This window comes from Oreochromis aureus, linkage group 15 (assembly GCF_013358895.1).
Source record: "Oreochromis aureus strain Israel breed Guangdong linkage group 15, ZZ_aureus, whole genome shotgun sequence".
NCBI classification, from domain to species: Eukaryota; Metazoa; Chordata; class Actinopteri; order Cichliformes; family Cichlidae; genus Oreochromis; species Oreochromis aureus.
This window is the reverse complement of record NC_052956.1, coordinates 13,112,212-13,122,367: the sequence shown is the minus strand read 5'-3', so window position 1 is coordinate 13,122,367 and position 10,156 is coordinate 13,112,212. Positions and strand designations below refer to the sequence as shown.

Below are 10,156 nucleotides of genomic sequence, written 5' to 3'. Positions count from 1 at the left end.
TGGACAAATTTGAAGTCTCCTCATCAGAGACGCCATAAGGTTAATTTTAAAGCAACAACAAAAGGTCGCTGTATTTATCATTTGTCTCAATGTAAGGTATCACTTGAAAGGTGTCATGTTTATTGTTTAATTGTCAAGGAAATTTTAGTAAAGGCTTTGATTTACAGTAGATTTATTGCAGAAGAAGAACTCTGAAATAAGGAAATTCTTCACATCAAAGAGACTGCCCTGTTGCTTCACCTGATAATGAGAAGGGGGGGGGGCAATTAGGATGAGCATGAACTAATTAGCATCTGTTTTTTTCCAAAGAGATACCTGCTCAAAGGTATCACTGACAAATAATTTAGTTTAAATGGCTGGTATAGTCTTTCCCATCTTGGTCAGGTGGCTGGGTAGTTTCAATTTCCACACCCAGCTTCTGCCGCAAAGAATCCAGCGTCTTGGAAGGGATGTCACTCCAGTTAGACTCCAAGTATCTGAGCACGTAGTGGTCGGCATCAGTCAACACAAAGCGGTGACCAAAAACTGAAAGTGGGAAAAAAAAAGGGAAAAGGTAAATTTTATAATCTTGATATTATACTACAGATAACATTTAAAATGTCATAACTGAGAAATGTTACTGTACAAAAATGCATATATAATCATTTTCAATTTGAAGTAAGAAACCCGCTTAAAAAAAGTTGGGATAGTGGCATGTTTGTTTTCCCAGTCCTGGTTAACATAGGATTTCAGCTGTTACCTTCCACAGTGGCCCCGATAGCGAAGTCTGCAGGTGAGTAGTACGCAGGTTTGTCTACAGTAGAGTCCGGCTTGGGCACACGGGACTTTTCCAGAAACTTTCCACCAATGATACCAGAGTTGCGTGTGGTCTTTTCAAAAATGCTGATCATGTCATTGGACAGGAAGTAGGACAGGATGAAACGGCGGTCTTCATCTTCAGGATTCTGGGAGTCCTGGAATGCAACATAGGCGGGCTTAACCAACGTGTAAAAATAAAAATAGCGTTTTTGCATAATCACCCCTTTTTAAATAAATTTTTACTGAGGAGTAAAAATATCTCTAATCTGCAGTGTTTCTGAGCAAACCCTGCTCATTACAGAATGAGGAGCAAGGCTTGGCTTTTTTAATCTCATTAAAATGGTCTACTTTAGGTAACTTTCAGTGATTCGGTTCTTTTCAAGTTCTTTTAAACTGCTACAAATGCTCTGCTAAATGTTGCTCACCAGTCTGGCACTGTAGCGCAACACTTTATGGTTGTTCTCTAGCATCTTTACCACGTTCACTTTGGGAGGCTCAGGAATCAGACGCAAACAATTCTGAAGAGAATCCTCAAGTGAGCCAAAACCATTGTAGGGAGGAATTGTCTGTAAGAATGGACAGCATGGAGAAAGAGAGAAGGAAATGGACACAAAGTAATAATGTACAAAAACATATACACTTCTGCTGCTGTAGTCCGTCTGCTTAATTGAGCTACTATTGCCTTCCTATCACTTTGAACTGGTCTGGCTTAAAGCAGTATAAAGCATGCCTCCTCAGTGATACAGATTACCTTCTGAATCTGTCTGTGTGTATGCAGTCATGGCAAAATTAGGTCCTTGAGACACTTACTATAGCAGGAACCTCTTCAAAGGTAGTTTTTAGAGCTTTATCAAGTGTTTATATGACTATCTGTAGACAGATTCTGTCAGTATGATGCGTCATCACTGTGTAAGATGCAGGTGTATCACTGACATCATGAAAGTCAAATTCACAGATGGATGTAGTTTATAATCATGGTGTAATCCCATTCCAGGATGGGCTTCAGTTTAGATAAAATTTTTGCTAACATAAAAAACAAAAATAGGTTAAATATACAGTTCAATTTACCTTCTTCCTGTCTTGAGGGATATCAGCCTTCTTTGGTATCTCTATGGACTTCATCTCCATTTCCGGGTGGTTCTTCTGGTAATATTCTTTAGTGAAGCCATCACAGTCATAAAGCAGGAAGTTGCGCCCCAGTAGTTTCATCCTTTGACCCACCTGGAAGTCTTTTGGGGAGTAATACTCATCCACCTCTTCCTTTGAGACCTCCATTACTGCACTGGGGAAGTTCTCTACAAATAAACAAGAGTACACCAATGTAAAAATTAAATATACAAAATATTATCACAGTCCCACAGTATTTTTGATGTATCTAGAAAACCGAGTACTTTGTAGAAGCCAGTGTAATTAATCTTTTTACATAACATGTCATCATTTTTGTCATCATTTCATAAAGCCGTTTATGTCATACATAAAGTAGGAAAGAAAAAAAAATTAACTGGTGACATAACTCACTTTACTGCACTGTATCAAATCAAGTCAGTTAAATGCACATTTAACAAACGCACAGTACTGTATGAAACCTGATTTGATCTTTTTGGGTAGTCTCTGCCTCCGCATCAGGATGGGGAAGGGATCCCGGCCACTGTTTGGTTGGTGGACCTCTGCGATCTCCACTGTATCATCCACCAGGTAATAGTGAATGGTAACAGGCCTGGACTCCCCATATAGAGAGTCAGCATCATCCCACAGAGCGAAGAAGCGTAACACCTGACCAAAAAAGTGTAGAAGAATGAAACTACAAATACAGGCATGCCTCTATTATATCTGCCATTTATTTCATGGCAGGGATACCCAATCCAGGAATTTAATTTCTAACACTTATTAGAACTCTAACACAAATCAAGATTGGTGGATTCAAACCTTGGACGTTGCTGTGATGTGACAGTGCTAAACGTGATAAATGTTACACAGTCAGCTTGGAAAGGACGGAATTTCATTTACCTTGCGGTCCATGTTGAGAAACTTGTGCAAATTATCAAATGTGGAAGGTGTAGTGTGACACGGTGGAGGGTTTTCACGACGCATGATGTAAGGATCCGCTGGCATTGGCTCAGGGTCATTTACAATCATGCCTTCACTTTCCATGAATTCCTGTACAAAGAATGAGAGATCAGAACACGCAGGAACTGTATTTATAACAGCAGACTTCTAATGCATAGTTTCATTTCCACAGCATTCAAACACATAAGGTTGTACCTTAGTAAAGGTATCACACTGGGTGATGCGGTATTTGACCCCATACACGTCCAGGTCCATACCAAGGTTGAGATCTTTCCAATGGTAATGCTCTCCACGTTCATTCTTGGGCAACTGGTGGCGTTTGATCCGCTTTCCCTGTGGTATCCCAGAGTTCTCTACTGTGGGCTCGATAATGCAAATGCTGTCATCCTCTAGGTAATAGTAAATTACCACAGGGCGCACATGGTACTCTTCTTCAGGGGAATACAAAATAGCCTCCATAAAATATCCATAGTAGCGCAGCGCCTGCAAGACAGGTGGTAGTGATGAATAACAGATGAAGAACCTTTATGTTTTTATGAGTTTTACAACTATAGGTGTTACCAAACCTTCTTGTCAAGGGCCACATGAGCAGGGAGGAAGTCTTCATGTACTCTTTTAGCAAAGGGGCCATAAGTAAGGTCAGGTGTCTCGAAGGCTAACTCACTAATCTCTTGTTGAGTGAGCTGCTCTGATAAAAGAGGGTCGTTGCCAATGCCCACAGTGGGACGTCGGGGCAGAGCATAGCCATTCCTATAGCTCAGAGTTTGGGGTCGATGGAAGGCTGACTTCTGCAAACACAGAGGAAGAAATAAATTAGCTCAGGTAAATACAGACAGAAATGTAATTACATGAAGCACTTATCACTAATTGATGCGGTTTACACTTAAATACCAATATGGGAGTGTTCTGTCCAATGTTACAGTAGTCTGTGCAAGTCTTGAGCCACCCATTGTGTATATTTTGTTCCAAGTAGCCAATAATTCTCCAGGCTTTCTTAAGGTCTTTTAACGTTGTTCTATTGGCTGCTTTTTCAAGGATTTTAATTCAAGTCCTTGTTCCTGACCATTTTTAGAGGAATTCTTTAATTGTTAACCCACTTGACATTGACCTATGAATGACTGAAGCATTAAAAAAGACACCTAACTCAAGCAATGAGCCAGTGTTGTCTACACATAGCAGAAAACTCCAACATAACAATCTAAAAATATATCTCTAGTTATCTTACTAGTATACTGTCACAAAAACACATCATCTGTTCCCATTAACACAGAACACAGAAAACACAGTTTATTAGGCACCCGTGAGCAAAACACAGTGGAGGTCTGTCGTGGTTTGGGGCTGAATTTCAGACAGCGGTGTCAAAATTAATTGAATTATGAACCGATTTTGATCAATCATGTCAATCCATAAAATTGCAGAAACCTTTTTTTTTTTTTTTTTGCCAAAACACACTTCCAATGCGGTGAAGGCATAACTGGATAGAAAAACACACAAGGGAGCACAATCAGTGATAGACTGGCCTCCCCAGAGTCCAGACCTCAATGTTCTGATAATTCTTTAAATAGCATTTTTCTACTCCCTACAATCCAACATCATTCACCCAAGTGCTTTTTATAAACCAATCACTCACATTGGAGAGCAACTTGGGGTTAGTATCTTACCCAAGGAAATTTGGCCATACTTGTAGCCAGGGATCAAACCACTAACTGTCCAATTAGTAGATGACTTGCTCTAACTCCTGAGCTACCACCCCTGTTAATGTAACAAAAGGCAGCTAGAATCCAAAGAAGATTTTTAAATGTCCCCCAAGAGGCCTGGGGAACTATTCACGAACACTACTTAAAGAAATGACAAGCATTGTTGCCTAAGAGTTCTGTTTGTGTTGAAGAATAAAGGTGCTCAGACCAAATATTGACTTTCAGGGTGATTAGAATTGTACAAACTCAGTTTTTGCCTTCAGTACTGTATTCCCATGTATGTTTGCACATGTTCCAATACATTCTTGCACCCATTTCTCATTTCCGAGGGGTGGCTCAAGACTACTGAACAGTACTGTAGATCAAGTATTGAGCGCTATGCCTGTAGGAAGACAAAATAACAATAGCATCCCTAAAGTATAGCAATAATAGATAGCAACAATCCTGGGATAAATTCTCTCTGTGTTAACTGTCAACAGTGAATTTATTAATTTTATGAAAAAATAATAATAATTATGTGTTATTATGATTCAGAGCATTGCTGTTCATTTTTATTAGGGCTTGGTAAAATAAAATAACCTTATAAAATAACCAATAATTATCAAAGACTCTTTAGAGAACATCCGGGATGTTTTAAAGGTCACTCGAGAGCTGGCAAGTACTTTAGCAACTTAAACAACCTAACTAGTGGAGGAATGTAAGAAGACATCTGCATTATTAAAAAATAATCGACAAATATTAAAAAAAAGAAGAAGAAAAAAGAAGTAAAACTCTGTCAATCGTTAATGTTTCAAACTACTAAGCAAACCCTATAGTTTTGTTTAATCATATTCTTACCGTCACATCTCGAAATGTATATCCCGGTAAAAATGGTAGTCCGTGGCTGTTCCAGGTACAAGACATTTCCAGTCTTGATATTTTTTTTTTTATCTCCTCCTTTGCACAAGATGTTAGCAGTGGTAATTGTGTAATTTGTGGATTTAACAGCAGGTTTCGTTGGTGTGTAAAATTGCACGAGAGCTCTCACCGTGGTAAGTTTATGGTATCCATGGTAACGACAGGGGCGTCTCAATGGAAACAAAGCAAATATTTCCTAAAACAAAATTAAATTCGCGGTAAAAACCCAAGGAAATACTGAAATTCACAGCGGCAAACACAGAAACAAAGAAATAAAAACGGCAAAAATAAAATACAATATAATAACATGATATTAAGTTGTTATAATTTCTATTTTTTTTATTTGATGCAGTATTTTTTTATGTTATACCCACTAAAACAAATGCATTTATCTATATAGTTGTGCTGACTTTGTATAGCTAGCCAAAGTGATTTGCAGTCACTAACTTCACTCCTTATGTGCTGCATTAAAACACACTGTAGAGATCTGTCTTCATCACAAGGTGGCGCTCAATAACAAATCTTACAGATCCAGTGAGCCACTGGCTCACAAGTTCTCCTTCATGCTGTCTTATGGCCTCCTTGTGTAAATCAGTATTATTTATGAACTCCCTGTATTCTCAGTACTTGAATTAGGCTAAAGCGTCTTCTTTTTCCTGAGTCTCACAATATAGTCTTAAAGTCAAAAGTATAGGTCAATGTACACAGTTGCAGCTTGTTTTTTCAGAAGAAAGTGCAGAAGGAAAAAAAAAGACATGGTATTTTTTAACACAGTTTATTCCAAGCACAGGAGTCATATTTTGGTCTCTCACGTCACCAGTTATTGGCACATTTTAATCCCATTCAAAATTAAACACAACAAATATCTTTGTTATTTAAAAAAAACAAAAAACAAACTAGGTGAAGTGCAGGGTGTATGTATGGTGGAGGGAGTGTTGTGAAGATGACCTTAATATGTCCTGTTTACTCTTTAATTATGCTCAGAAAAATACCAAACTGATTTATGAAAACTAACTCTACGCTTGAAGTCAGGGAAGCACGAGCAGAACTGGACTGTCAACTGGTTATAAGATTAAAGTGGCGAAATGATTCGCCACTTTCTGCAGCGCTGGTTTCCACAGGCATCTGTTTAGCATCTTTGAAATGAATACATGGATGGCGCAAGACCTGAAATTCACACATCTGTCATGAGACAAGACCATAAAAATATTTTGTAGCAAAGTCACTGATAGAAATTGGCATTTACTGGTAATGCACATTTACATCTGGGGAGAAGTGCAATGTTTAACAGACGCATTCAGCTTTTACACATGGTCCACCTCAGCAAAGGGAATATGCATACAACGAGATGAATTTATGATTTCCAATCAATAAATAATTTGACCAGTTACAGAGAGACTCATCAGCTTCATTTCTGACAAAGAGATGTAACAGTTGGAAAAGGCACTGCACTGTGAGTTAAACATACTGTATCAAAAATAAGGTTTAAAATCACTAAAACCTCTTTGAGGCTCTTTATATGATATTTCTAGTTCTTCTCTTTAAATGCTGGCACAGCGGTTTAAATGGGCCGATCCCCTTCTTAATAACCAAAAAAAAAAAAAAAAAACATCAACCAAACACAGAAACACTAGGATTGCATCCCTGAGGTGCTAGACCAGACAACCTTCGCCAAGTATAAAAATATCTCATAATAAACCATACTTGACAACAAAAATACGCAACATTAATAAACTATTAAATATTTTAAAATATATTTCAGAAGGGCTGAGATGAATTCCCACAAAAATATCTTTTGGTTTTATAAAGCTCAAAAGGCAGCATGGTTATTCACTGTGGAAAGATTATCTTACATTGTCAAGTGCACTTGCTTTATGCTACCCCTCTGCTAAAGTTCACACTTGAATACTGGAGGGTATAGAACATAAAGCTGTAAGTGTCACAGTCTCTTCCAGCTGCCTGGGGTTCTGTATAAACAGACCTGTCTGAGGCCTTGGTCCTTCAGTCACCATGTAGTCTCTGCAGGCCTATGTATGTCTAAGGCAGCTAACCCATAAATCCCCACTTCAAAAAGGCCTGCGGAGGTCATGGGCAAGGCAGTGCAGCCTTTCACCTCTTGCTTCCTCCAGCCAAGAGGTAAGCTTACCATACAGAAAGGGAGCTTATTGTTTTACTCAAAAGGGGAATAGCTTATGATACCCAGAGGAATATGCAAATCAGCAGAGAAGGAGGACTTTCTTTAAAAGTCTGCAGTACCTTCCACTTTTCTCATCAGTATGAGTCCAGCTGCTTTTGCATTCATGCTTATAAAGCTTCATCGAGGCCTTATCCCTTTCCACTCCAACCCAAGTGTGTTCTAAATTTTTGTTCGAGTCAAGTAAGCCGCCTATCAATCGTTCCTCTGCAGTCCTCAGTAATATCGATTGAGGCTCCGTGTCCCTGGGATGTCCGGCTGTCCGTTCATCCAGATCTCCCGGATGATTCGCTCCCTTTCCTCAAGCCTCTGTGCTCTTTCCAGCTCCTCCGCCGACGTGAACACGTTCATGTTGAGCGTACGCTCAAAGCGCCGGTGTCTCCGCGCCGACAGATCTGAGGTGGTGTCCCAGTCTGAGTCCGAGTCGCTGGAATCGGAGGATGAGTCGGGAGGACGCGGTCGTTTCTTGGCGGGAGGCCGCTGGCGGGGCTGGCAGTCGGTGCGACAGGAGATCTGTACTACCAGGGCGAAGAGGGTGAGGAAGAGGCCCAAACACACACCGCAGACAAAGAATAGTGCAGCCCTCTCTGGGTGGTCTGTTGTAGAAGAGAAATTGGAACTTGTTAGTTGACTTTATGAGGAAAATGTGTCGAACACTAAGCTGAGTCTTTCTCACTGGGTTTCTTATTTTTTCCTGACCTGTTTAGCCAGATGCGTTTCACTCAGTGTAATGAACATTGTCTGCACAGCAAGTGTTCACGTGGCTTGGTTTAGTTAAGATGTCTTACAGATTCTGCTACTCCTGGTTTTCATCTTCAACAGATGTCACAGCTCTGATGGGATCTGTGTTTCACCACTGAAAAAACCAAAGTGACTCTAGCTCCATTTGCACGAGACGAGAACAGCTCTCCCTTTTCAATGAATGAATGCCATTTTCAGCTTTGAATCCTTCATGTCTTCCTTGCATTTTGCATGCAAGTACTTTGCATTTGCATTCTGCATCCAGCTTAGCTGCAGATACTTCTGTTTATATTATTGTTCATTAATATAATCAATTTCATTTCTCTTGTACCATTAAGACGTTGAGAATTCTTGAAATCATAACATGCAACCTTTTTTGCATTCTGAGGAAACCTTAAAAGAAAGCTAAAAGCTAAGTGATATAACTAACCACCTAAGCTCATGTTCACTGCATGCCTTGTGTATTTATTTGACCTTCTGTGCTGCACATTTCACTATGTATAAACTGTTTATAGCAGGAAACAGGCAAACTATTTCAGTGACTGTTTTAGCAGCTGCTTAGAGCAGGTGACCCACACTGTGTAATGTATAGAGACATTATCTCTGCTTACATCCTCTGGCCCACATTTACCCACCTTTTAGTGACAAGAAATGGGAAACGGGGATTTTACACACATCAATCCATGCAGTGCAGTCCCGTGATCACTAATCTCATGGGCCAAGAAGCAACCAGGAGCTGATAATGCTCTTGAACACAGAGGTCCAGCCTTTTTGTTTGCGAACTGTATCTCTTTCCCAAAGAGATCAAGTTTCTTTCGTCCGCCCCTTATTTCCCGAGGGGACGCCACAGCGGTTGGATCTGCATATTTCGATTCGGCACAGACTTTACGCCGGATGCCCTTCCTGGTGCACCCCTCCCATTTATCCAAGCTGCAAGGTGAATGCATTAACCTTTACACTGTGGGGCCACTCCCTAAGCAGATGCAGTTAAGATCTCTAAAAGTCTAACTGCCAGACATTACGCTATATATGTGATGTTACAGTAGATTTCAGAACAATGTTACCCGACCTGATATGTAAGTGTAGGCTGCCAGTGCGTTACTAATGAGGGCCATGTTGCCACTCGATGTTGAGTTGATGACGGGATTCATGTCCGGGGGACGCAGTGGACTTTCTTCTCTTTCTTCTCCTCCTTTTCCGTTTTCAAAAGCCTTTTCCTCGTCGGCGTTCGTCTCCCTGGGTTTCTTCCTTTCTGGAAAAAATGTAAATTAACAGAACATGAGTACACAATGAGTAATTTACAGCAGCTACATGTACAGTTACATTATGATGGTGCTGCTTTTACAGTAAATCCAGAATCTGCTGTTGCTGATTCATTGTAATGACATCAGTCTCAGTCGCCTACAGTCTCACAGTGGTTTGGGGAAGATTTTATCACATAAATTTTCTAAAAAGATGCGTCACGCATAAGACACACACACACACACGTACACATTCACAGGGAGCTTTGTGATTCAGAAGATAACACAACATCCTTTTCGGTTAAATTCATTCTGACTCAGGTCATTAACAGAGAACCACATGGAAAAGTTTGCACTCTGGAGACATTTCAAAAGCTTCCCAAAATCTTAGAAAAAATTTTTCTATTTATAGATGGGAACGACTACTTCCTGCTCTAGATTTTTCTTTTTTCACTTCTTTCAGTGTTTACCAGCTGGGTTTTGTTGTGCGCTCACTGCAAAGAGAGTGTGTGAAAGAGAGA

The 10,156-nt window shown here is 40.0% G+C and overlaps 2 protein-coding genes across 4 annotated transcripts in view; both read right to left on the bottom strand.

The window, feature by feature from the left end:
* Positions 1 to 120: 120 nt before the first annotated feature.
* efhc1 (EF-hand domain (C-terminal) containing 1) lies at positions 121 to 5,632 on the bottom strand. The gene is made up of 9 exons (XM_031744760.2): positions 5,400 to 5,632; positions 3,432 to 3,653; positions 3,061 to 3,348; positions 2,806 to 2,955; positions 2,385 to 2,571; positions 1,867 to 2,093; positions 1,224 to 1,364; positions 740 to 953; positions 121 to 525 (listed from the first exon to the last, which is right to left on the bottom strand). The coding sequence occupies exons 1-9, from the start codon at positions 5,463 to 5,465 to the stop codon at positions 344 to 346; spliced, it is 1,677 nt and encodes a 558-aa protein (XP_031600620.2). The 5' UTR covers positions 5,466 to 5,632; the 3' UTR covers positions 121 to 343.
* A 586-nt stretch (positions 5,633 to 6,218) lies between these two features.
* LOC116324162 (protein eva-1 homolog A) overlaps positions 6,219 to 10,156 on the bottom strand; it is a 75,763-nt gene continuing 71,825 nt past the window's right edge. For all 3 annotated transcript variants that reach the window (XM_039599368.1, XM_039599369.1, XM_039599370.1), the window contains 2 exons: positions 9,464 to 9,646; positions 6,219 to 8,249 (listed from right to left, as the gene is read on the bottom strand). In XM_039599368.1, the coding sequence (XP_039455302.1) occupies positions 7,870 to 8,249; positions 9,464 to 9,646 (563 nt within the window). In that variant the 3' untranslated portion in view covers positions 6,219 to 7,869. The remainder of the gene's footprint in view (positions 8,250 to 9,463; positions 9,647 to 10,156) is intronic.

Coding starts and splice junctions, on each gene's coding strand:
- efhc1 (XM_031744760.2), bottom strand. CDS start 5,465: ATGTCTTGTACCTGGAACAGCCACGGACTACCATTTTTACCGGGATAT. Junction 1,365..1,866: donor TCCCTCAAGACAGGAAGAAG/GTAAATTGAACT, acceptor CCATTCTTACAG/ACAATTCCTCCCTACAATGG. Junction 954..1,223: donor TGCGCTACAGTGCCAGACTG/GTGAGCAACATT, acceptor GTTGCATTCCAG/GACTCCCAGAATCCTGAAGA.